The following is a 26,753-nucleotide window of genomic DNA, read 5'->3' as shown; positions in this document are numbered from 1 at the left end:
TTGGAGAGAGGAAGGAAATGGATTAGTGGGAATTCTTTTCACACTACAATTTACCTGATTGCTTCTTTACAAATAGCTCACAAGTTCTGTCTGCAGCTGTGTAGTGCTTTATTTTAATTTGGAAAAAAATCTTCACAAAGCTATAGTTTGCTTTATGCTGTACACCTCCACCTGACTGAAAAATTGACTTTTTCAGGGGGGCCTATAAATATCAGCAATACAGCCACTGAAAAGACAAACTTGCAGAGCTTTCTCCAGGGGGTTCAATTCATCCATCTATTTTGACAGATGACATTACAAAAATGGGTAGATTGTGCAGTAATGAACGTGGTCTAGTTCTTTCCCAAGATTTGTCTAGTTTTGCACATGTGTAAGTTTTTTTGGGTGGATGTTGTGTATGCTAACAAGTTCTCCTGCTGTTGATAAGTTAAGCAGCTGATGTTAAAATGAAATAACTTTTTTCCCCCTCTGCATTGTTACAGTTCAAATCAGTGGTGAACTGTTTAAGCCAATGATGATTGATTTTGTTACTCTGTCTAAAACTCAGGCTATGATCTTTTTCAAGAACAAATCTATTTGATCGACTGCGTTTGAGTGGGATTAATAATAGCAGTGATTAGTAATAACAGTGCTAGTGCAATAAATACCCTGCAATTGCTCTCTGTGCCAGCAGTGACTTTTATTTGTATTTGTTTAGATGCCCCAGCTAAAACCTGAAACCATCAGTATGACTGGCCTGAACCTCTTCCAGCATTTGTGTAACTTGGCTCGACTGGCTACGAGTGCCTACGATGGTGGCTCCAACTCCGAGGTGAGCCTGCCTCCTGTCCCTCTGTCCCTTGCTTTTCTTCTCTCTCCCACCTGTGGAGTTTGTCTCTCAAGGCAGAGATAGGAAACCACCAAAGCCTGATACCTGTTGCCTGCATCTCTTGATGCAGTTTGTCATATTTTATCATAACTCAACTGTATCCACTGCTGAGTTTAAAAACCAGGTTTGTAACATTTACTGACCTAGTGAAGAGTCAAATGACATTGTTAGTCATACTTAACTCCAGACATGTGTTGTAAAATGTGTCTCAGTTTATGTATTATATACTTAAGAAGTTTTTTATCCAGAGCAATTACCTCATAAATAAAATTATATTTAGAATATATTCTCCAAATTGATTTGAGGCATTTTTTTCCTTGCAATGAATATTGATTATAGTTTTGGTTTTATAGCTTCATTTGGAAGTACTCCTGTTTGTCAAAAATGAAATTTCACTAATTTGAATTTCAGCCAGCTCTCCTCATGTGTGACTTTGAAACTGTTTCTGAGAAATTGACAGTACTGTAGTGATTGGTGTGTGCAGTGATGGCAGTGCAAACAGGGGACAAGATGAGGTGTTGTTAGTGATTGAGTCAAGAGGTATAAAGAATGTCTCAGATCAGAAATCCTCACTCCCAGTGAAATAATGAGGCAATGTTTTGTTCCTGTGCTTGTTTTCCCTTTGTCCAACAGCTGTGTGGCATGGACCAGTTCTGGGGCATTGCTCTGAGGGCCCAGTCTGGAGATGTCAGTCGAGCAGCCATCCAGTACATCAACTCCTACTACATCAATGGTATCAGCTTGCATTTGCATCTTGCTTTTGCCGTTTGAAATGCTTTAAAGAACACTCAGCACTATCCTTTTATTATTCTTAGTATTAAAATCTGTTGTTCCAAAGCTGTGCCTATAAATTGACTTGAACTGATATTGCAGGTAAAACTGGTCTGGAAAAAGAGCAGGAATTTATTAGCAAGTGTATGGAGAGTCTGATGATAGCTTCGAGTAACCTGGAGCAAGACTCTCATTCAAGTCTGACCATTATTGAAAGAGGGCTCTTAATGCTGAAAACACACCTGGAGGCTTTTAGGAGAAGGTAAAAACCTCTATTGATCTATTTGGATGCAGAATTTATTTCTATTCCTCTTACCATAATGATGAGTGTGTTAAGAGTGATTATTAATTTAAGGAATGGTTTCTTTGTGTAGAGGAAAGACAGTAGGGAGTAATTGTGAAAGGTAATAAATAAAGTTTAAACAGTTACCAGAGCTGGCCCTTGTTGTTGTATAAAAATGTGTTTGTAAAATAAAAATGTGTGGATGTGTTTGTATTTCCCCATCCCTCACCAAAGAAACTTCTTAAAAGTTATTTTAATTTTATTTCCAACTCAGCAAGGCTGTCAATAACTTCTTACTGAAAAAAATCACATCAACATTTGTAGGTTTTGTCTTTCTTTCATTGTTCAGCAAACATTTGTGTTAAATAGCTTTGACAAAACCTCTTTTCCCATGTTTTTCCCTGCTTCCTAAGGTTTGCATATCACCTGAGGCAGTGGCAGATTGAAGGCACTGGCATCAGCAGTCACTTGAAAGCCCTGAGTGACAAACAGTCTCTACCTCTAAGGATTGTCTGTCAGCCAGCTGGGCTTCCTGACAAGGTGAGGGAAAATCCCTTTCCAGGCACTCCCTCCCCTGCTCAGTGCCCTAATCCCAGAGCTCTCTTGGGAAAACCAAACTCCTCTTTCCTTCCAGATGACCATAGAAATGTACCCCAGTGATCAGGTGGCTGATCTGCGAGCAGAAGTCACCCACTGGTATGAAAATCTGCAGAAGGAGCAGATCAATCAGCAAGCACAGCTGCAGGAGTTTGGCCAAAGCAGTCGCAAAGGGGATTTTCCTGGTGAGCTCTTCCTACCTGGAGGTTTTGCCTTTACAACTTAAATGATTGTGGGTTTTTTTTTCCCCAGGTACCTCAAAGCAAGCATGATTTATTATGATGTATTTTCTTTTCTTGTAGTTCAAATTAGTATCACCCTCTCTTCTAATTAATAGTGTTGTTTCTTAAGCACTGCCATTTATTTGGAAGAGCAAAGAAAATGTAAATCCTTTTAAGTCCTTGAATCTGTCCAAATTCCATGTTCCAGCAGATTTTTCCCCCACATTATTTTTCCTTCTTGTTGTTTGAATGATGTAATTTTCTGTAAACTGGAGATTCTGTTGCACATGACTTGATAAAATTCTACATTTCTGTATATCTTATTCTGTATTTCATCTGATTCATACACTTCTGCCTCTGCCATTGAGTCAGAGTTTGAAGCCACTATTCAAATCCATAATTTATGCTCTGTATACATGTATTCCAGTCAGGTGGAAGATTTTCCTTACTCCTGCAATTGCTTTTTAATTTATGGTCATCCAGTAGCAGAAATGATTCTTCATCCTGCTTTGAGGCTGCTAATGTGGAATATCACCTTGCTTTGTATAGTGAATATGAGTCCTCTTGTTGTTCCCTCTTTGTGTTTGTGAGTGAATGAAAATTCCTGCTTTGTCCTTCAGGAGGGTGTTATATTCCTGATATTATATATTACAGCATTCTTATCACTTACAGCTGTTCAAAGTGTTTGCTGAATTTCCTTTATGTTTCTTGGTTTTTCTTTCTCATTAGAAGCATGAGTTAGCATGTAATGAACAATTGTCTGAATAAATTCTGTCCATGAACAGCTCTTTCCAACCCCACTATTAGTATTTGTTTAAACATGATTTAAATTTGCTCTTCACAGTTTAACAACTTCTAAAAAACACATTTTAATGAGACACAATGTAAGTCAACCAGACTGAATTTTGGACACATTAATTGCCTTCTTTGTAGAGAATCCTTTTCCAGCCACTCATTAGAAGCAGTTGTAGTAAAGAAACTGTCTTGTTTTCCACCACATAGCAGAAAATATTTATTTTTGTTGTAACTGGCATTTTAGAAACATGGTCATGTTGGGCAGTGTGCTTGTTAGAAGAGAGGCTTGGTTTTCTGCACCTAATGGAATTGAATTCTTCATCTTCTGATTGTTCAGGTTTCTTGTTCAGTGTTGAGTTCTTTGCAGGGTGTTCTCAGTTTTTCCCTTCTGAAGTGGGCGTGACTTATTTGGTTCCAACTTACATTTAAGTAAGATTAATCAATGTTTCTTTGACTTGACCATGAGTGTGTGGTACAAGGCATTTTGTTGATGATCACAATTATTTTCTATTATCCTTCTGTGGCACAGTGTCATTTACTACTAAACGTGGAAGGCATGTTTGAATTTCTATTATAAACACTTTCCACTACAAAGTTGGGTGACCTGGTGTTGCAAAGGTTATTTGTGAATACAGATGCAAGTGAAGTAAATTTATGCAAGTAAATTTCGTTTATTTATGCAAGTTTAAATTAGTTTAATGTAATAACCACTTTTGTTAAGGAAATGGCAGCAAGTTTTTGCCTCTGCTGAGGGGCGTACTGTTAAAACTGTGAAACTGGAACAATGATTCCAGAATTCTGCTGAAATAGGCTTTTATCCTAGGTGGCCTCATGGGACCTGTGAGAATGATTTCATCTGGGCACGAGCTGACAACTGACTATGATGAGAAAACGCTGCACGAGCTGGGCTTTAAGGACATGCAGGTACTGCAGCATGGCTGCTGTGGCCAGGCTTGGCTCTTGTCTTCTGCAGCTGGTCCTGCACCTGGGGCTGGCTGGGAGCAATCCCTGGCTGATGCCAGCTCAGGACTGGAGTCTCCCCAGCCTCAGGGGCAGAATCAGGAGTGTGATTGATGCCTTGTGAGGGTTGACCTAGAGCAGAGGCTGGACAGAGCCAAAGAATAAAGCAGGGATTTATCCAAAGGATCTCCTCCATGGATGCACCTTGGGCAGCACCAGAGCCCAGCCAGGGCTGCACCCCAGGTGAACCAGAATGGTCCCAAAATGCACAGCCGGGCACGGGGTCTCTCCCTGGGATCAGTTCTGCTCCATTTGCACCTTGGAGCTAATTGTCCAATTCCAGCTCCAGCCCATCAAGTCTCATCCTTCTTGTTTTTTCTCTTCATTCTGCCATTATGCTCTTGGGCCTGAGATCTGGGTCATTTGTCCTTGTCCCCAGCTACAGCAGGAATTGTTTTGTCTCCCTGCTCCGTGCACAGAGATCACCATCCCCTAATATGAGCCTCAGACCCACACACTAATGCAGCACAGAACCTGAGCAATAGAAAAGCTAAACCTGAGGCATCAAGTGCAGCTACACCATGAATGCCTTAAGTGAAATCAAACCCAAACTTCATTTGTGGCACTTGCTGAAAATGCCGCAAAGCCAAGATTTGACTACAAAACAAAATATTGTCTTTAATTTTTTTAATTGTGCCCCTTGTGAAAACATCCCATGCTTGTCCTGAAGCTGTCTCTCTGCTCCTTGTCCCTGCTGCAGATGGTGTTTGTGTCCCTGGGTGCCCCCAGGAGGGAACGCAAGGGTGAAGGTGTCCAGCTCCCAGCCTCCTGCCTACCTCCTCCTCAGAAGGACAACATTCCAATGCTCTTACTCCTGCAGGAACCTCATCTCACCACCCTGTTTGATTTGTTAGAGATGCTGGCCTCTTTTAAGCCTCCTTCTGGAGAAGTGGCTATGGAGGATAGTGAGGTAATTTAGAGGGATTTTATTAGAACAATTACATTTAAGTCTTACTTCACTGGATCTGCTTTTCCTGTGTAGGCTATTTTTTGTCTACTCTGTTCAGGTGCTAGAGATGTTTAATGCCTGCTCATTCATGTGGTAAAATCTTTATAATTCTCCTTTTTTCTTAGCAATAATATTGTTCTGATACATTTGAATGTTCTAAATATTGTAGAAGCTATAAAAGCAATACTTAAGAAATGATATTGATTAGTTAAGATGATGTGGTGACTCATAATGGGAATTGGCTTGAAGAAAGGTTTGTAAAGTTTTATTGCAAAAACCCAAGCTTCATCTTGTATGCCATAATTAGCTTGAGGGAAATTAAATCATATATAGTACATTTGACCCTGTCATTTATTTATAAGTTTTATCTGCATTTAAATATTTCAAAATATGTGATATGGTTTAAAGATCATGTAACTTAGTTTCTTGCAAGTTGAGACCTCAATTATCATGTCCTAATTATGGATTTAGTTATTAGATAGGAAACAGCTTCTTAACTACAAATAAATAGATTTTTGGGCTTTGACATGTCGTTTTCTCAAAGAAGTTCACAGTAAGAATGGTTGTGGTTATGTTTGTCAGAGTGCAAGGTGTGAAGAGCTCCATCTCCATGCAGAAAACTTATCCAGACGGGTCTGGGAACTGTTAATGCTCCTACCAACATGCCCCAATATGCTGCAGGCATTCCAGAATATTTCTGATGAGCAGGTGAACCAAATTTTACATGTTTTTCTCTGTTATACTCCATTTTTTTAGCATCCAGTGCTTTAGCTGAAATTTCCCCAAATAAGAACGTTATGCAGTAAATCTGTTAAGTGTGCTGAGACAAGAGTAAACCTAATAAACCTAAAACTAACAGAGATGTCAGCTTAGCTCCCAAAGTTTGTTTTTATCTTTTCTTTTCAAAGTTTATTTTATAAATTAAAAGAATAGTCAGTACTAATGATCACAATCTTTTTACTTGGATGGAAAGAGCAGTTTCTTCAGCTGCAGCCTGGCTTTAACACTGTGCCTGTTGTGATAGTGATACTTTTGGACTTTATTCCCTCAGCTCACAGCACGGCTTGCTTGGAAGCACAGTTGATTTCTATAGATAAAAATATTATTCAGCCTCTTTAAAAGTGGTTGAAATTGCATCCTAACAGATTGTAGACATTACAGCTTTTTATGCACGCATGCATCAAAGTTTTGGTGGCAGTTACAGTGTGACATTTGCTTTCCTCTAATGTGAAATTGTGTGTATTTTAGCATGTAATGATGTTGCCTTTTCATTATTCAGATTGTTAATCATGTATAGGAATCTGTTTGATATTGTCTAATTTCAGATAACAGATGAAATTAAACCCCAAATAATTCATCCGTGCCACTTGAAAAATCCTCTCCTTGAATTTTTAGATAGATAAGCATTACATATAATTGTATTAATTGTTTTTTATCTTTTTTTCATCTTCTAAGGGTAATGATGGCTTTAGCTGGAAGGACCTCCTGCGAATCAAAAGTGCCCATAAACTTTTGTATGCCCTGGAGATCATTGAGGCTCTGGGGAAGCCCAACAGGAGGATAAGACGGGAATCGACGGTAATTCCCTTGCACAGAATCTCAGTGTTTCTCTGAACCAGTCACAGATTGGTGATTTATTCTATAATATTGCAATTCCTTAGCTCTTTTTACAGCTAATCTTGTTTATCTTTAGGGAAGTTACAGTGATCTTTACCCAGACTCAGATGATTCAAGTGAAGATCAAATAGAAAACAGTAAAAACACGTGGAGCTGCAAGGTTTGTTTTTCCTACAGTATTCTATGATACTTAAGACAATTTTTCAGGAGAAATATAAAATAAAAACCCATTTAAAACATTATCTATCAAAAAAATCTTTTCTCTCAAATTTAGGGATAACATTTGCAAGTTTTTCTGTGTTATCAGGCTTGTAAATTTGTGGTGGCCATGTACAATTATTTCATTTGTTTTCATAAAATATCCAGCCGAATAGTTTGTAATTTATTAATTTATAAAGCTTAGGTTGGTATCTAACTGATCTTAGTGGTATTTCTGTATCTGCTTTTTCTCACATTGATTCCAATATATGCTTACAGTTTGTTGCTGCTGGAGGGCTCCAACAGTTACTGGAAATTTTCAATTCTGGAATCCTAGAGCCTAAGGAGCAGGAATCGTGGACTGTGGTAGGTGTTCACTCTGCCTTTCTCTCCAGAATAACATTCCTGGTATTTGTAAAGACTTTTAATACTTTGAGCCTTTGTTACAGTTATTTTTCTGTTGTGAAAGAGATCCATTCTCTGATTGAGACCACCAGAGTCTATGTAGTAGCATCTTTTTTTTGAATATTTTATATGCCTGGAAGACCTTATTTAAAAAAAGAAAGTATACATATACTTCTGCTTTTTTATCTTTTAAAACCACCCTTCCTGTTTTTCTGTGGATTTTGGGGAGGGTTGTCTATTCTTCTATGTTCTATAAGAATGACTAATAATCATCTTTTTCATTATTATTCTATCATTAGTTTGAGCTAAATTCAAGTTACTTCTAGATTTTTGTCCTTTATACCTTGCTGAGGTTTTCAGTTGCAAATTCCATAGCAGGCATTGAATAAATAAATCCCTCAAAATTGAAGATTTCTCTTGTATTTGTGGGGTTCCCTGATAAAGGGAGGAATGATGAACCTGACTCCATGTTTTTAGAAGGCTAATTTATGATTTTATTATATCATATTATATGAAAGACTACTAAACTAAACTATACTAAAGAATACAGAAAGGATACAGGCAGAAGGCTAAAAGAAAACAGTAAAAACTGGTGACTCCTTCCAGAGTCCCGACACAGCTTGGCCCTGATTGGTCATTTGTCACAGACATACTTTATGAAAAATTCTTTTGCCAGGATTTTTCTCCTGAGAAGTTGAGAAGCCTCAGAGGAAAAGAAAAGCAATGATTCTCTGCTGCTGTGGAATGCAGCAGGTGCAGCTTTGATTGGTCCATGGTGGTTGTTTCTAATGAATGGCCAATCCCAGTCAGCTGGCTCGGATTCTTTGAGAGTCACCAGCTTTTGGTATCATTCCTTTCTATTCCTTGCTGGCCTTCTGATGAAATCCTTTCTTCTATTCTTTTCATATATAATTTTCTTTTACTATAATATATAACATAAAATAATAAATCAGCCTTCTGAAACATGGAGTCAAGATTCTCATCTCTTCCCTCGTGCTGGGACCCCTGTGAACACCTCCACAGTCATTAAGTTAAAACAATTCACATGAGACCAGTGAAACAACCACCTGTTGGATAAAATATCTCCAAACACATTCCAAAGCAGCAAAACCCAGGGGAAGCAAATGAGATATTGTTTTCCTTTTTCTCTGAGGCTTCTCAGCTTCCCAGGAGAAGAATCCTGGGCGAGGGAATTTCTCCAGAAAATATGACGGTGACAGATTTCTTTTCCTTCCCCATCCCAGTGGCAGCTGGACTGTCTTGCTTGCTTGCTGAAGCTGATCTGCCAGTTTGCAGTGGATCCCTCAGATCTGGATCTGGCTTACCACGATGTCTTTGCCTGGTCTGGGGTAGCAGAGAGCCACAGGAAAAGGACGTGGCCGGGCAAGTCCAGGAAAACCACGAGTGACCACGTCAAGGGCCTTCATATCCCCCGGCTGACAGAGGTAGGAGACACACAGAGGTTCTGGGAGCTGTAGGAAGCAACTCCTTTGCTAAAAGAGTAAATGTGAAGTCCTTATTTTAGTTATAAAGTCATGGAGTGGAAAAGTTAGTAGTAGTGATTGAGCTCAGTAATATAATTGATCTCGTACTTGTTCTCTAGAAAAGTATTTGAAGAGTTTTTGGCAACCAAGAGGTGTTTTGGTGATTGATGAACACATTAATTGGGAATTCAGAATTCTAGTGCTTTGTCCCTGTTTCTTAGATTTTGCTTCCTGAATTGATCAGTCCTTTTTTACAGTAGCATATTATTATTAACCTGTATTTATAACATGAGCTGCCCTTGTCCTCACTAAATCCATGTTGGGTTCCTTTAGTAAACACAAAAATAACCTTTTTAGGGATATCTGAGTGGGTGTGAGCTTACCTGCAGCTGTGAACCTTCCTGCCAGATTCCTGCATGCTGATTTCCTAAGGCAGGCTGAGCACATGGGATATTTTGGCATCAGGGGAACATTCAGTGTAAATCAGCTTTCTTGGGCACAGGACCAGCTGTGACTGCCAAAAACTGCAGGTCTGGACTCTGAGCTGGAGCCAAACTTCCCCTTTGTTATACCTGGAAAGACCTTAACTATTCTATAAATATCAGCCTTTTCTGGTAAATCCCTAAATCACCAGGGCTACTGTCATACAGGGAACTTACCACATGTATTAAATTTTTGAATATGTAAATGCTGCTGTTGTTTTCTCTGACTGGCTTTAAATTTTTAGTTGTCAATTGATTAGTATTTTTGATTGCTGTGGCTTTGATATTTCAGTATTTTAAGATTTTCTTCACACTTGCATTTTAATATTCTGTGTAGTCTGTCATTTGGCTAAAGATGAATATTTTTAGAGAGTGGTTAGTCAGTAAAATGTGTTGATCACAGAGATAGGCAAAATTTAAGTGTCCAACCTCATCCTCAGCCCTGTCTCCTCAAACAGAAGGTTTTTAAAAGGCTGTGAGTAGTTTATGCTTTAAAAAAACACCGTGTTTTTACTAAAAGGATTGAATAAATGGTTGATTTTCCTATTCAGTTGAATTGTCTTCTTTAGAGAATGAAATTTTAGCATCTAGACCTAGTCAGTGAAACATGGGATTTTAGCTCTGCTTTAATAAAACCAGTAAATTGTTAACTGTGAAGATGCTGTGATTTGCCTTTGATCCTTCCTCCTCTGCACAGGTGGGTTGATTTAGATTCACACAGTGTGTATAATTAAAAAAACAGATCAAAAAGCTTGTTGTTATATTAACTTGTTTTTTTTTTTTTTTTTTCTTTCGACTTCAATTTTTAAAGGTGTTTCTTGTACTTGTCCAGGGAACCAGTTTGATTCAGCGACTTATGTCAGTTGCTTATACATATGACAACTTGGCACCTAGGTACAAATCTTCTTATTTTTGTGATAAAGCTGATGAGTGTGCGCATTTCCATCGCTGCTTCCCTGCAGGACCCACCCCGGGGCTCTTCCAGCTGTGCTCCCACTGGCAGCCACATCACACTGAGCTCCAGAGGCTCTGCACTTGCTGTTCTTAGTCACCTCCTGCAGAGGGGAGAGGGGGGAGAAGAGAGCTCTGTGCTCAGGGTGTAAGGCGTGGATGGATAAACTGGAAATGACACAAATTCTCCTGCCAAAATGTGGGAATGCTCCTCACTCGGGATCACCAAATGTGGAGGTGTTCACAGGGCTCCCAGCACGAGGGAAGAGATGAGAATCTTGACTCCATGTTTCAGAAGGCTGATTTATTATTTTATGATATATATTATAGTAAAAGAAAATGATATACTAAAACTATACTAAAGAATAGGAGAAAGGATTTCATCAGAAAGCTTGAAAGGAATAGAAAGGAATGGTAATAAAATCTTGTGACTGACCGAGACAGTCTGAGACAGCTGGACTGGGATTGGCCATTAATTAGAAACAACCACATGGGACCAATCACAGATGCACCTGTTGCATCCCACAGCAGCAGAAAATCATTGTTTACATTTCATTTCTGAGGCCTCTCAGCTTCTCAGGAGAAAAATCCTAGCAAAAGAATATTTCATAAAATATGTCTGTGACACCAAAATCCCTTCTTTGTTTTCTCCAGAGCATTCTCAATTTCAAGGCAGCATAAAGGAGAAATTCAAATAAATTCACTTTCATGTTGCTTAGTTGTCTGTCAGTTTTTACTTATTTTTCCCATCCTGCTGATACTGAAGGCAAAATCTGACCTATTGGAGATTTTGGTCCTGTTGCCTTTTTATCCTGAGAAAAGCAATTCTGTGTAAGGCTGCATTGTGGCAGGCACACTGATGCTGGGGAGGTCAGGTTTTTGCTACATTGGTGTTGTAGAATTGATTCCAAGTGATGGATAGTTGTTTTACCTTATTTTTAAAAGATTGTTAAGGAGATTCAGAACGTTTCCAGTCTGCAAGTGTGCTTAACTTTGACCTCTAGTTGAGTTGCAGGAAAATTTTTTAAGATATATCCTATATTTTTGGTTTCATAACCTTTTATTGTAATTAATAAAAATGGAAGTAAATAAATAGAAACATTTAAAGTTTGCAAATGCTTATTCAGAGTGTGGTTCCTTTATGAAGAAAACTAAATTTCTTCTGTATGGGTCAGTTCTTAGCTCTGACACCTCTGTTTTGGATAAAATAAAGAAGGGGCTGTGGGTACTTCTCCTTGGCTTTTAATCTTGTAGTCAGTAAAGCTTTATGGGGGGGATTTGAAGGTTTTCATAGTTTTAGTATTGTTGCTAAGTTTGAATCCTGCAAGCAATGAATCCTTTTGAGATGAATCATTTTTCCAAGTGGTTACTTAAGAGTAACTGTGTTGTGCCTTGTGTGTACTTGTATTTCTGAGTGATAATCTGTTATGTGCTGTGATAAAATTCAAATGATTTTCTCTTCTTCCCATCAGGGTGTTGAAGGCTCAGTCTGATCACAGGTCAAGGCATGAAGGTCAGTGCTGCAAAACAGCTGTGTCAGGAACTAATAATAGGGACAGCAAATTGATAATTTATTATTTTGGTTTATTCCACCATTAGAATGATGGAAAATCATTTTACTCCAAGGAGATGTCCCTGGTTCTGAGTGCAATCCAGTCTGGGCTTTTTCCCCAGTCTGGATTCAGGTTGAAATCTGGTCGTGGTTATTCCCCAATCCACTTCCCAGGGGAAACCCAGTCCATGTTTTCCCCCATTTGGATTTTCTGTGAAATCTGGTCCAGGTTTTTCCCTGAGCCACTTCCTGGGAGAAATCCACTCCAGTTTTCCTTCAGTCCTAATTCCAGGAGAAATCCACTCCAGTTTTCCTTCAGTCCTAATTCCAGGAGAAATCCACTCCAGTTTTCCTTCAGTCCTAATTCCAGGAGAAATCCACTCCAGTTTTCCTTCAGTCCTAATTCCAGGAGAAATCCAGTTCGCTTTTCCTTCATGCCTAATTCCAGGTGAAATCTGGTCCTGGTTTTCCTCCTGTTGTAATTCCAGGTGAAATCCAGTCTGGGTTTTTCCCTGATGAAGCATTCCAGAGAATTCCTGTCTGGCTTTTTCCTGCTTCTGTTTCTGGCTGAAACATCATTGAGATTCTCCCAATCCTCTTTCCAGACTAAATCCCATCTGCTCCCCATTCCCCCATTCCTGCTCCCCAAACTTTATCTAAGACCAGGAAGGGGGGGAAATTCAGTTTATTTTGGGAGTAAAGCTGGGGCAGTGGTTGGAAGCATCTTTTGCTAAGTGAGTTTTTCAGCTGCTTCTCTCTTGCCAAAACATTTCTTATTGGGCTTGTGGCAGAAATTCCATGTGAGAATTTTCAGCTCAAGTTGCATCCATGAGGAGAACAGCAAATTCAGACCAGTGCCATACTGCACTACATCCTGCATTAATAACCAGTGGCAGAGGTATGCAAGCAGGATTCTATGGAAATGTACCACTTTGCAAAGAAGAAAATAGGAAATTCAGGTGGAAGTTAAGTAGAAGGTGAGGGAGATACCAGGAATAAACTCTGATTGCACCTGAAAAGTTAAATTCAGACCTTATTCCAAGAGCAGCTTTCTTTATTCTGCCACGAGGAAAAGCTTCATTGGCAAAACAGGTGGGGTCCATAAAAAGCTGCTCTGGACACATCTGTAATTGAGTGTTCAGGCCTTGTTTGCTAGGAATAAATCCCAGATGATATTGGCCCCAGAAATTGCTGCCATTCATTTGATAGGTCTGTGCTTGGGCTCTTGCTGCTGGCAGTCTCTCTCCTAAATAATGAAAGATGAGGAATGGTTTCTCTGCTGATAATTCCTTCAGAAAATGGAGTAATTGAAGTGGTAGTCCTGGAAAGCATGCTGGCCTTATTACCAGAGGAAAGGTGACACTGGATGGAGTCTGAAGCACTGCAAAATTCTCATTCTGATTTCATTGCAAAGACACGACCTAAGAATTTCCAAATTTCCTTGGGGGCTGCAGGGTGATTGAAATGGAACTTTTGTTTGAGTAACACAAACGTGGCCAGAGAAATTAGTACAAAACAGGAAATCATTGTGAAGATATGATAAAAAGCACCAGCTCACAGGTCAAGAAGTAGAGATTTAGGAAAGGACTGTGCCCCTCACTGGTAATATTTCTAATATTAATTGATCATCTAATTGGATGGTCATCATTAATACAGTGGTGAGTATTTAATCAGCATATTGGTAAAACTCTGAGGTTTTTGTATCCTAAGTGCCAAGAGAGATTTTGTCTTGCCTGTTATTGTGACTGAAATAAGTCATTTTGGGCTGTGCAGCCCTTCTGCCCAGGAAGCCTTTGCTGTGCTGACAGGGGGTTTCTCTGCTCTTGCAGTCACTCACTATTCCATGTGGCTCCTGGTGAGCTGGGCTCACTGCTGCTCCTTGGTGAAATCCAGTCTGGCTGACAGTGACCATTTGCAGGACTGGCTCAAGAAACTCACCCTGCTGATTCCAGAGGTATGCTAATGAGGAGCTTGGTTCCTAATTAGTGTCATTACCTTTGGCTTGCCTTCAATCCAAGACTTGTGTTTTCCTGCTCAAAGGGGCAGGATCTGCTTCAGTTCCTTGCAGTGCTGGGTAAGAAGGGATCATTGGAAGGTGGCACCTGGCAAACCAGGTTATAAACTCTCACCTTTCTCCTTGGCTTCTGTGTGGAGGTCATTTTTTCATTGCCATTTGTTGAAATTTCTGGGTAATTTGTTGAAATTTCTGGGTGATGCCACCTGACTTGAATTAGCTGAAATGTACTTCCCCCATTATGTTTTTTACATGATTAGATTTATTTTTTTTTTACTATTTATTTTTCTATGCTTAGAATCACAAAATCAGGTGAATGAGAATTGATACAAAAACCTTTGTCATGACCAAAGACTGGTCTAGCTTTAAGGAATATTTTACTAAAGCTAAACCAAATTTTTACTAAAGCTAGACTTATTTTTTACTAAAGGTGGTCCATAGGCTTAAATGGAATAAAGGCTTAAAAATTGCATCAATTATATTTACAGTAGAATTTTTTTGTATTTATTGGTGATTGCTTAAAGGTGCAAGGTGGACATGGTGTGATAATTCTTATCTGTTGTTTTATTACTCAAGCACAGGAAAAGCTTGCAGGCTGGCTCCATTTAAAATCCCTGGAAATGAGAGAGTGCAAACTTTCAAAGGTTGATTAGACTGTGGATATTTTTCTTAATAAAAGGAAGAAGAAAATAGTTTTTCTAGTGAAATTAAATTAATTAGTAGTTATGAAAGAGTAAGGGTAAATTGAGGATTCACATAGATTTCCTTGATTTGCCTGATGTGATATTTTCTATTCTAGTCACTGCAATCATTCCCATGGAAAATACATAACTTGAGACACAGAGCACAAGCAAATAATCTTTTTAATTAGAATAGTAGCAGTTTAAATGCACCTTATTTCTAATCCCTGTTTTAGAAAGACGCATTCAACCCTGATAACCTCTTGGATATTATGAGAGGAATTTATGTACCTATACAAAAGAAAAAACCTTCCAAAAATGTGTGTAATCAAGTTAATTTCATTATTTTTCCCAGACTGCAGTTCGCCATGAGTCCTGCAATGGTTTGTACAAATTGTCTCTCTCTGGCCTGGATGGGGGAGACTCCATCAATCGTTCCTTTCTGCTGCTGGCTGCATCAACCTTGCTAAAATTCCTCCCTGATGCTCAAGCTCTGAAACCAATTAGGGTAAGAATTTAAAAACTGACAAGACTTCCTCAAAGATAAATTTCAAATTAATGTAAAAAAGTAAAAAAATTTAAAATTCATATTAAAAAAAAAAAGAGAAATTAATTGAATTAATTAGTTGCAATTAAAAATTAAAACTAATATTAAAAAGTAAAATAGAAAACTATAAGATGTAAAATAAATAGTTTAATATAATCTATAATAATTTAATATTATATATAAATAATAACACATATCATATATATTGTTAAGGATTTAAGTCCTTAACAATGTAATATATAATATATATTTTATAATTTAAAATATAAAAGCTAAACATGGTAGCATGGTAGTTATTGCTGTGTCTGACATACTGTTTCAGATACACAGAGATGTGAAGGCTTCTGGTTTAGATGTTTCCAGAAACTTTCCAAAAATGTGACCCTGCAGTAATTTACAGCTTGGCTGTGCCTGGAGAAATGCAGGACAGCTTTTGGAAGGTGCTCTTGTTTTTAAATTTCAGTGTTCATGTACACAGATATTTTTAAAAAGTTAAATTAGAACAATCTACAGAAGATTTTGCAATATGTATCTGCTTTTCAGGAGAGTTTAAAATTAGAGATGTATTTACTAATTGAAATCAACCCAAGTTTTTCATGTTTTGTCCAGTCTAATCCTGAATATTTTTGTGATTTGCAGTGGGTGGGATGACTCCACACTGTTCCACAAATCTTTTACAGGTCTGGCAGATCATCCTGACAGTTTTTCAAGAAAATTAATAAATATTGCAGAAGAAAAACAGAGCATACACTGTTACCCTTGTAAAATACATTGTTCTTATACTCACCTTGGAGGCTTGAAGAAAGCAATACTCTTGTAACACAGTTACTGGCTTCACTGTGCTTTTTTAATACAGCTGTTTTGTGTTCTGCTTCAGAACAAAAGCAATTTCTTTCCACAGATAGAGGATTATGAAGAGGAAGCTGTGCTGCGACCTGGTTGTAAGGAGTATTTTTGGCTGCTGTGCAAACTGATTGATAACATTCATGTCAAAGATGCAAGTCAGGTAGGTTTGCCTTGTGTTCATACCAGTGTTTATTGCTTTTAATGAGAGTCTTCAGACATTTTTTCTTAGGATCTGATGGACTGTGAGCAGCTCTTGGATGTTTTCCATCTCCCAGTTTACTCTGTACTTAGTAGCTCTTGAAGCTTCATGTAGTGACTCTGTAGGGTCAAGAAAGGGGGGTTGTAACACACAAGGTGAACTTAGTTGAAGGTCACAGACATGGGAATAGTGTAATTACCTGTGATAAATACACTGTTGATAATTCCAGTGTGTTCCAAGGAGGAGCTAATCAAGTATTTGATTAAAGCTGAAAGAGTTAAATTCCCTTAGCAGCCACTTAGCATAAATCAGAAAACTTACCTTAGAGCATGCCTGAAAATGAGTTTGAATGATCTCTGGTTTTCTGTGTGCAGTAATAACATTTCCTCCATAATTCTTTCCCGTTTGTGTTCTTTCCTTTCTTTTGGATCAGACCACCCTGCTGGATTTGGATGCTCTGGCCAGACACCTGGCTGACTGCATTAGGAGGTGAGCTGTGCCCCCAGCAGTGTCCCTTGCAGCGTGCCCTGGCTGCAGTGGCAGCGGGGCAGAGCTGTGACATTCCTTCTGTCCCTGTGTGTGCCCTGCAGCAGGGAGATCCTGGACCACCAGGACGGGAACATCGAGGATGACGGGCTCACGGGGCTGCTGCGCCTCGCCACCAGCGTCATCAAGCACAAACCGCCTTTCAAATTCTCCCGGGAGGGCCAGGTGAGCAGGGCACTGCAGCACACTAAGAGATCAAATCTGGGCCTTTTTCACCACATCTGGATTGCAGGGCTCCATATATGAAAGTTTGTCATATTTCTAGCCTTAGGATGATGGACAAACCCACACACGTTCCTTTATTAACAAGCAGCACATACAGTTCCTTCTCTTGCTATGTAATTCCAGGATAGAATTCTTCCAAGATAGAATTCTTCCATCCCTCAAGTTTTATCTGGTTTCATTTCTTGTCTTTAAATGTTTTTTCTATTGACCAGCATTAACTGGTTTAAGTCCTTAAGAACAGATGATTTTGACTAGATGCTGGGCAGTCTAATCTAAAAGTAACAGTTTAATCCACACCTGTGCAGTGGCAGAGATCTGTTACGAGATTATTGCATTCCACCTGTACATGTAAGGTGCAAAAGTGGTAAAACAGGGGAAGTTTGCTAAAAAACTATTTTATTTGTATCAAAACTGTTTGTTTATATTAAAACGATTTTATTTATATTAAAGCTATTTATTTTATCTTTGAGAACTGCGTTGTCTTAAAAAAAAAAGGCAAATTGTGTGTAAACAACTTTAGATTGATTTTTTTTTTTCTGTAGGCTCTATTATTGGGCCTTTTTAGCTGAAGAGTAGACCCTGGTGTCTGATGATGTTGTTTATATCTTGTCTGTTTATTCTGTTGCCATAAAATGGCCCTGAAGGTAATTTGGTTGTCCAAATGTGACATTGCTGACAGCATTTGAACAGACTGCTTCTCTTTTGCTGGATAAATGTATTTAACTTAGCGAGAGCTTGCAGATTAAATTAGAGTAAGAATTCAATTCACAGAGTGCAGTGTGGAGGAGGATGTGGAAATTAAGATAGAGGTATGCAAAGAAAGGTCAGGTTTATGTAGCTTGGATGTATGGCAAGCTTAAGAAAAGCTTGAGAAGCTAGTCCTAAAAGTAACTGCAAATCCACGTCTGGTTTGTCAGGTTATCATAAAACCAATCATATTTTTTGATTCTTTTCCAATCAGTATGTTCCTCTTTAGCCTGTAATATGGTTACAGTGCACTTCATGCAATATAAATTGTTGACATTTGTGATTCAGAACTTGTATTCAAGTCAGAAACTTCTGCATGATAGGGGTCCAGAAAGTGTGCAGAAGTTCCTAGAAAATTGTTGATTTATGTTTCATGTTTTAAGAATACATGCAGGCTGCTCAGTGTGCCAGTTTAACTGTTTTCCAGGAGTTTCTGAGGGACATCTTCAACCTCCTGTTCCTCCTGCCCAGTCTGAAGGACAGACAGCAGCCCAAGTGCAAGTCCCACTCCTCCAGGGCTGCTGCTTATGACTTGCTGGTGGAAATGGTGAAAGGCTCAGTGGAGAACTACAGGCTGCTCCACAACTGGGTCATGGCACAGCACATGCAGTGTAAGAACCTCTGGAGAGTTTGTGGCCACTAACTCTGCTCTGGGAATTCCCTTCATAGCTCTGCTCTTTATCCCCTGTCACCTGGAGCAGTGTCACACAAGTGTTGGCATCTTTGCTCACCTACCAAATGAAATCCCATAATAATTTATTTCCATATCACCCATTCTTGAATATTATTGTGTAGAGTGTGTGGTCCTGTTAAACGACAGGGTAACACTGGATTCTACATGGGTCATCCTCTTGGGCTGGATTTTAATTTCCCTTTTTCCTTTCTGACATGAACCATGGAATATTTTTACATAAAGCAAAGTGTAGAAACCACATGGAAGAATTGGAGTTCTGAAGGGCCCTGTCATGTTTGCAGAGCCTCTGGTAGTTGACTCCAGTCTGTCCCCAGATATCTGCATGAAGCAGTTCAGCTGTGCCTCTTGGCTTCCATGCTTCCTGCCTTTTGGAACCACAGTTCTTATGTATAATATGGAAATCACCAACATTTCAAGCTAGTTAATATTTTATCTTTGGTTTGCAAATCCTCATTATGCATTTTTAGCTAGATTTCCTTTCACATTCCCAGTTAAAGTTTCTCTAACCTCAGGTTCTGTAATTTATTATAATCTGTGGAATTGATTTTAGTGCCTTACAATTCAGCAAGCAAAAGAGAAATCTGATCATAATAATGCTTTGTGTTCTATTCTCTTATGCCTGGGGCCTTCAGGGTCTCCTGTGTACAGAGGAAATATTATGAAGAATATATTTTATGAAAAGATTGGCTATTTATGTTTGCTATGGGCACATTATCTGCTGCTGAGGTTGTCTCTGTCTCTCCAGGTGCAATCATTTGTTTTTAACAATCAGTGTTTCCTCGCTCCAAGTCTCAGTAATTCCTCTGTAACATTTACCACAGTTGTTATTTTCTTTCAAACACTCTTCCCTAGATTGTTTGTTCATCCCAAGTTCTCCAGAGCCATCTGCTCTGTGCTCCTGCTCCATATCCAGCATTTCTCACTTGCATGAATGTTAATTTTATTACAACTGCCACAGTGCTGTTGTCCCTGTGAAGTGCACCCAACACAGGACTTGTGATGCCTCATTTGTTTAAGGGCTTTTTATTCCATTGTTGTGATCCAAAGATTATTGAAACTGGGCTTTTCCACTTTGTTATCCCTGTAATCTTCTAGTCTTCAAAAATCTTAGTCTTAGGCCTATCCCTCCATCCTTTTTGGAGAAACATTAAGGGAAATAGTAGAAATTTCCATCCTGACTTTAGTTTTAATGTGGTTTTTTGGCAGGAAGGGCTCCCAGTTCATTCAGGTTGATCTCACTGAAGAGTGGATTTAGGTATCTTCAGTTATTCAGAAAATTTCTTGCAGTATTTTGGAGTTTTGCTTCTTTAAAGACTGATAAAACCCTTCAGTTCAAAGAGTGGTGCTTCACTTTCCAGCAAGATAAAGATCATGTCTGGTGTTAGCAGTGGAGCAGGAGCATCTTCAGAAGGTGGAATATAAAGAAATGCATGGTCATTCTGAGAGGAAAAAAATCATCTTTAGTTTGCTTAAAATAGAATGTGAACATGGCAAGTTTGGTTTCAAGTTTCCCCATCTCTTCCTGAGCAAAAGCTGGTTTCTATAACAACAGTGAGGAATAAAGAAGATAGACATCAAGGAGCCTCAAATTTGCCTTTCTAGTTAAGATCCATATGGAGAAGGAAAAATTTTATTACACAAATGAAGTCAGTCACTTAAAAAATCCCAGGGTGGGGAACACAAGGTCATCCTGAGAAAGTCCTTGTCAAATTCCTGAATGCTCTTTGTCAGATGGAAGGAGGTGGAGGAGCCTCCCAGCTGCTCTGTGAAGTACAGAGGAGTCAACTGATTGCTTTGCAATTAGAGCTTGATGAGCTCTAGGCAGGGAGAGATGCTGAGCCCTTACACAGAAAGGGTGAATCAGGATGCTGTCATTTAGGGATTGCAGTTCAGGGAGGGAGTTTTGGATTATTCTGCCAGGCTAATGACCTCCTTTAGGAGGTGAAATGTGCAGGGGAGCTTTGTTTCAACTGGCTGACCAGCCCAGGTAACCTGAGGTCACAGCACTGAGGTTTGCTGAAACAGGAGAATTAAACCTCTTTTCTTCCCTCCTTGGAGCTTCAGGGCTAATAGTTGTTTTGGTGCCAGTGCCAAAATGAAGATTACAACTATTATTTGTTGTGCAACAGAAAGTCTTGAGTGTCTGGTCTCTGAAGATGTGAGGATGCCAGATATTTCCTGAATTTCTGTCTGATAGTGTGGATTGAGAAGAATCCCTAATGATTCTTTCATCTGTGACAAAATAAATGAGGATTTAAAGCTTAAGTCTTGAACCCCACATAGCTTTTATGGATTGTAAAATAAATCCAGGCTATTTTTGGGGATTCTTTTTCCTCTTTACCTGAACATGTACTTCAGCAGAGGTACTGAATTATTTGTGGGACACTGTGCTTTCAGAGAATGACATCTTTGGGAATGAATAGCAAGCTGGAGGCATTGCAGGGGTTTGTGTCCAACTTCTTGGGTACCAAGGAAGATTGTCTAAGCTGGTTACCATCTCCCTGACTGGCAGATGAGAAGAACTTTGCCATTCTTCTGATTTCTTGGCAGCCATGTCAGAACAAGGCTCATGAAAGAGTCACTCAGCCCTGCCAAACTTGTCTGGTGCCTCCCTGTGTAAGAAATCCATCTCTACATCTGATATGAAATTCAGAGGAATAGAAAGCTTAGAGGGAAAGAAAATGGCTTTTTCAGTCTGATTCACTTGACATTTGGAGAGCACAGAGAGCCCCTTGCAGCCCAAAGTGATGTTGCAGGATGGCTGCTGCTCTTTCCAAAGATTTTAAAGATTTTCCTGAGGAATATATAATCCATTTTCCCAAAGACCAGGCACAGTCTGGCTCATGCCTGTACACGTACTGTCACCATGATATTTTCTGAAAAATCCCTTCGCCAGGATTTCTTCTCCTGGGAAGCTGAGAAGCCTCAGAAAAGAATGAGAACAATAATTACCTGATTGTTTGGGAATGTGGTCTGGAGGTTGTTTACCAACAGGTGCATCTTGGACTGGTGCCATGTGAAAGGTTTTTAGTTAATGACCCATCACCATGAGCTGGGTTGGACTATGAGGAGTCAGTCACGAGCTTTCATGATCATTCTTGTCTAGCCTTCTGATGTATCCTCTCTCTCTGTAGTATAGCTTTAGTATATCATTTCTTTCAATATCATATCATACAATAATAAATCAGCCTTCTGAGAACTTGGAGTCAGAGTCTCATCTCTCACCTCGTCCTGGGGACCCTCCCAACACCACAGTGTGCAGTGCATAACCAGTGACATTTTATTGGTCAGTAAAATGACTAGCTTGAACATCAAGCTTTTCACTGTATTTGTATTTTTGCAAATTGCACTGTGAATTGACTGTTTTCCTGCCTGTGTGATTGCTGCTTTCCCAGCTTCCCATGCCCCTTACAAGTGGGATTACTGGCCCCACGACGACGTTCGTGCTGAGTGCAGGTTTGTGGGGTTAACCAACCTTGGAGCCACCTGTTACTTGGCCTCCACTATTCAGCAGCTCTACATGATCCCAGAGGCCAGACAAGCAATTTTCACTGCAAAGGTGAGTGGGGGGCTTGGGTAGAAATTCACATTCAGAATCTGTGCAAATACTGAAAAAATACAGATTGCTTTCTAAGACTTACATCTAGATCAAGAATATTTCTTCAGGGTTTAGTTGGCTTTTTGTGTAGTTGGATGCTTTTGCTGGTGTCTGAAGTGAAAAGATTTTTTTCTTAAATATTTAATGTGGTAGGTTCTTAAGGTGGCAGTGAAATGAAATGTTCTAAAAGTCATATTTCTGTTGCTTTCAAGTAGCTTGATTCAGGTTTGGGTTTATGTGAATTGTCTGTTGTTTCTTAGCTGCTGATTTGTCATTTTGTTAAAAAATGTTTTTCCATGAATGTTTATAAAGTCCCAGAGCACGTTATCTCATGCTGCCAGAAGTACAGCAGGCCCTGTAAATTATGATACTTTGGTTGACTTCCAGAAGTTCAATATTATCACTTTTGTCTCTTTATTGTAAGAGAGAAAATATCATTTTGGTCCCTGATATCAGCAGGGCACATGGAATGTGTGAAACACCCTAATTGGCAGTGCCCTCATAATTTTCTGTTATTGTTCATTGCTGGTACTTGCCATGTAGCTTCTGGATTTGCCATTTATAAATGCAGCTAAAAAGCTAAATAAGAGAAGCTGCTGGTCTGCACAGGAAATGCATTATGGAGAAGGCTGTTCAGAGCCCTCACAACATCTGTGAATTAAAAAAAATATTCCAAAACCACTAATCCTTGGCAGTGCTTCCCCAAAAGCTCCTACCTGCAATAAATTTTTAAAAAGTAGAGTTATTTTATTCTCAGGTTTAATGCTGACATCCAAAAAAAAAGTGTAAAATAAGTATAAAAATTCTAAATAGAAAATAATAGACTGTGTGTTCATGTCCACAAGCATTTTTCCTAATGGTCCATAGTAAAGTAATTGGGTTTTTATTTGGATATTACAACTTTTTAATGTATGTTTTTGGAAAGTAACAAGCAAAAAGATCAAGTCTTCTTTTATTAATTTCTGATAGTATTCAGAAGATATGAAACACAAGACCACTCTGCTGGAACTCCAGAAGATGTTTACGTACCTAATGGTAGGTGTGAAAGGGTATTTTCGAAAGTGTCCTATTTTAGAGGTTCTTTGTACATAGTTCAGGTGAATCAATGAATTACAGAGGTGTAGGGGAGGTGCTGATAAAATACAATTCATTAGTTTTTTTATTTGCATTTTCCTTGCTCCAGTATTTAAAGATTAATCCATTGAAATGCAGCAAAATATTGAAATTTTGGACCAAACAAAATTAAAGCAGTTGCCAGGTGTTCACTGCTGTTAAAACACTGAAATAATCCTGAAATAATGAAAAACACCTGAGGAGAGTTGAGTGTCTTGACTGACACTGGTTTTGTGTAAGAAATTCACAAGCACTTTGGAAACAGATGGGGAAAAGAATCTTGACTTGTAATATCTCCCATGAATCTTAGAAATTATTAAATTAGGTGTTCATTAAGCAGAAAATAGCCTAGGAACAGGAAGTCATACCAAGACTTACCATTTACATCTTTAAGACTTTTTTTCTAAAAAAGGCAATGTTTTATTTTTTCTATAAAAGGCAACATTTACAGATGTGCTGTCTTGCTGCACATCCTTGAAAGAGAGCAGAGTGAGTGAGTCCTGCATTCCCAGTGTGCAAGGCAGTGGGATGGGCGTGGATTCTAAAGAATTGCTTTGTACTGCACATTCTTTGCTCTGGCTAAACACATCATGTTGAAAACCAGATGAAAACATAAAGGAGTCTGAATGAGAATTGAGCACTTGGCAAGATTTAAGTCATCAATGTCCAGAAATACAGAAATACAAGCTGATGTTCTCACATTTTATTTTAATGATTCATTGAATGAACTACTTCCTAAATAGTTTAATACTTTTTTACTAATGATATTTTACTCATTGGTATCATGATAATGGTTATCAATTAGTTAAAAACTGCTTTGCATTTCAGAAGAAATATTTTAACATTTAGGAAATTTTTGTATGTAAAAGTTTTCTTTTTTAAAACAGATATATATGTGTGTGTGCTACATCTGTGTAACTTAAAAAGAAAAAGATTGGGGTTGATTTGGTGTTGTTTGCTATCTTTTATCCAAAGGAAAGTGAGTGTAAGGCCTACAACCCAAGGCCTTTCTGTAAAACCTACACCATGGATAAGCAGCCCTTGAACACTGGAGAGCAGAAGGACATGACTGAGTTCTTCACTGACCTAATAACAAAAATAGAGGAAATGTCTCCAGAACTGGTGAGTTATTAAGAGGGAGCAAAAGGGAGCTTGAGAACTTAGGGATTTGCTCAGATTTCCTTGACAGAATGTATTTCTTCTTTCCTTCACAGAAAAACACAGTGAAAAGTTTGTTTGGAGGTGTTATCACAAACAACGTCGTTTCTTTGGTAAATGCTCCTTCTCTAGCCTGATCTTTTAAAGATAATTATTTCCTAACTTCTCAAAAAAGGTGATTTCATTGCTTTTCTCTTGCCTTTGTTCAGGACTGTGAGCATGTGAGTCAGACAGCTGAGGAGTTCTACACAGTGAGGTGCCAGGTGGCAGACATGAAGAATATTTATGTGAGTAATGCCAGGCTGAGATGAAGCTCAGATCTCAGTACAAAGGGCACAAAACACTGCCACACACCTAAAGGTGTCAATGCTTTTTGTCTGCACTCCAGTTTTGGGGTGTTTGGAGGTTGATATTATGGGGTAGTTTCAGCTTTCACTGCTGTGTGCCATCAGCTGGAGCCAGCAATAGTCATTGGCTGTCGTTTCACAGTCAGTAATCACTGTTTACTTGTTTTAAACATGCTGTGGTCATTTTATATGAGATCTGTAAATGTCAAAAGATTTAACCTTTGCAAGTACTACTGTTAATGAAATTAATTTAAAGCATACACTGGCATAATTCTGTGGTTTCAAGCTTTTTAAACAACCATTATTCCCACCATTGAATTTTGAATTTAACGGATTTGAATTCTTGGAGACAGCTTGGAATATTGAGTGCCGTTTTTAAGAGTTGGTTCCTTAATTCTGTGTATGGGTTAGGAACTGTTTTGCCTGTCAGGCTCTTCTCTTAGTTCAGGTCTGTGCTCTTCTGTAAAAAATTGTGGGGCTTTATTTTAATAACTTAGGGAAATGTTAAATAAACTCAAAGTAAGATTGAAAGGGAGGGTTTTTGGAGAGCAGGCCATGTAAGCACAAGATAGAAATATCCAAGATAAATGTAACCTGCTTTTTTGTTTGGTTTTTTCCATGTAGGAATCTCTTGATGAAGTAACTATTAAAGACACCTTGGAAGGTGACAACATGTACACGTGTTCTCACTGTGGGAAGAAAGTGCGGGCTGAGAAAAGGTGTGGCCAGGAAAAAATGAATATCCCTAATGGTTCTTTCTAGTAAATCCCTGGAATTCCATTGGGAGGAACAGTAATCCTTCAGATGGACAGGACTGCTCTTTCATTCATTTCATACCATGTAGGCCTGTAAAGATCCCTCTGCAAACCAGAAATTAGAAGGAAATCAAATTTCCATGACAGAGAATCCAAAGTACCTAAGCAAAAGACACAGGAAAATGATCATGACCTTTGAAATTAAAAACCCCAGAAATTAGTACCTTTGGAAACATTAGTCCTGGGTTTAAAATACTAAATGCTTTCAGAGGTTGGTTGGTTTCTCATTATGCAGGATAATTGCTTAGGTTTCATGTCACCCTGAATTTCTTAATTAGAATTTGTAGTTTCAAAAATGTTTCCATGTTTTGCAAAATCTGCTTATAAAGTAAATTAAAATTTTACGTTATCTTGGTATTGGAGCTAAGAAATTCCTTTGTTAGAGTTGGAACACCTTGTTGTTATAAATGACATGGGTGAGAGAGTCACTTACTTGAAAATCCTTATTGGAAATAATATGAGATTTTATGCAGGAGATGTTCTGCCTCTGTCTTTTGGAAGATGGTAACTCCCTGCAGGGAGGGGTTTTGCATTGTTGAATTCATTCATGGCTTATCTTATGAACTATTTTAGAAAGCTGGTTCCTGCCATATGAGTTATTTGCTGTTTCTTCCAAGGTACAATGACAGCCTAAACAGAATTGTTTAATGGGCTGAACTTGACCTTCCTGCTGCCACTCAGTCTGCCCTGCTCTGGGGCACTGAATTTTATATTTATGTCTTAGCAACAATGTTACACTTGAAATAAATGTTTAAAATCTCTGTGAAAAGCCAAATCACCCATCAAAGCTTTTGTAAATCATGTTTGTTTGTGATCCTCCAGGGCATGTTTTAAGAAACTACCTCGTATCTTAAGCTTCAACACCATGAGATACACATTTAATATGGTGACCATGATGAAGGAGAAAGTCAACACCCATTTTTCATTCCCTTTACGTTTGGATATGACACCCTACACTGAAGATTTCCTCATGGGAAAAAACGACAGGAAAGAAGGTTTGCCCTTAAAATGGATTCAGCAAGCTCTGGCTC

General features: G+C 38.7%; 1 protein-coding gene across 7 annotated transcripts in view; it reads left to right on the top strand.

Moving 5' to 3' along the window:
• USP34 (ubiquitin specific peptidase 34) overlaps positions 1-26,753 on the top strand; it is a 112,959-nt gene that overhangs the window by 58,970 nt on the left and 27,236 nt on the right. For 6 of the 7 annotated variants that reach the window (XM_084203103.1, XM_084203106.1, XM_084203104.1 and 3 more), the window contains 27 exons: positions 698-811; positions 1,502-1,601; positions 1,742-1,901; positions 2,336-2,462; positions 2,557-2,704; positions 4,359-4,459; positions 5,256-5,465; positions 6,087-6,212; positions 6,960-7,082; positions 7,198-7,281; positions 7,599-7,685; positions 8,969-9,169; positions 10,502-10,584; positions 12,114-12,154; positions 14,023-14,147; positions 15,243-15,395; positions 16,336-16,440; positions 16,913-16,968; positions 17,070-17,190; positions 18,425-18,608; positions 22,087-22,250; positions 23,259-23,324; positions 24,378-24,524; positions 24,617-24,673; positions 24,770-24,847; positions 25,532-25,626; positions 26,545-26,717. In XM_084203103.1, coding sequence (XP_084059229.1) covers positions 698-811; positions 1,502-1,601; positions 1,742-1,901; positions 2,336-2,462; positions 2,557-2,704; positions 4,359-4,459; positions 5,256-5,465; positions 6,087-6,212; positions 6,960-7,082; positions 7,198-7,281; positions 7,599-7,685; positions 8,969-9,169; positions 10,502-10,584; positions 12,114-12,154; positions 14,023-14,147; positions 15,243-15,395; positions 16,336-16,440; positions 16,913-16,968; positions 17,070-17,190; positions 18,425-18,608; positions 22,087-22,250; positions 23,259-23,324; positions 24,378-24,524; positions 24,617-24,673; positions 24,770-24,847; positions 25,532-25,626; positions 26,545-26,717 — 3,229 coding nt within the window. The remainder of the gene's footprint in view (positions 1-697; positions 812-1,501; positions 1,602-1,741; positions 1,902-2,335; positions 2,463-2,556; positions 2,705-4,358; positions 4,460-5,255; positions 5,466-6,086; positions 6,213-6,959; positions 7,083-7,197; positions 7,282-7,598; positions 7,686-8,968; positions 9,170-10,501; positions 10,585-12,113; positions 12,155-14,022; positions 14,148-15,242; positions 15,396-16,335; positions 16,441-16,912; positions 16,969-17,069; positions 17,191-18,424; positions 18,609-22,086; positions 22,251-23,258; positions 23,325-24,377; positions 24,525-24,616; positions 24,674-24,769; positions 24,848-25,531; positions 25,627-26,544; positions 26,718-26,753) is intronic. The other variant, XM_084203102.1, reaches the window with a different exon arrangement.

Source organism: Fringilla coelebs (assembly GCF_963513975.1).
Source record: "Fringilla coelebs genome assembly, chromosome: 3".
Classification (NCBI taxonomy): domain Eukaryota; kingdom Metazoa; phylum Chordata; class Aves; order Passeriformes; family Fringillidae; genus Fringilla; species Fringilla coelebs.
Note: the sequence above shows the minus strand (reverse complement) of the source record. Positions and strands in the feature narration are given on the sequence as shown.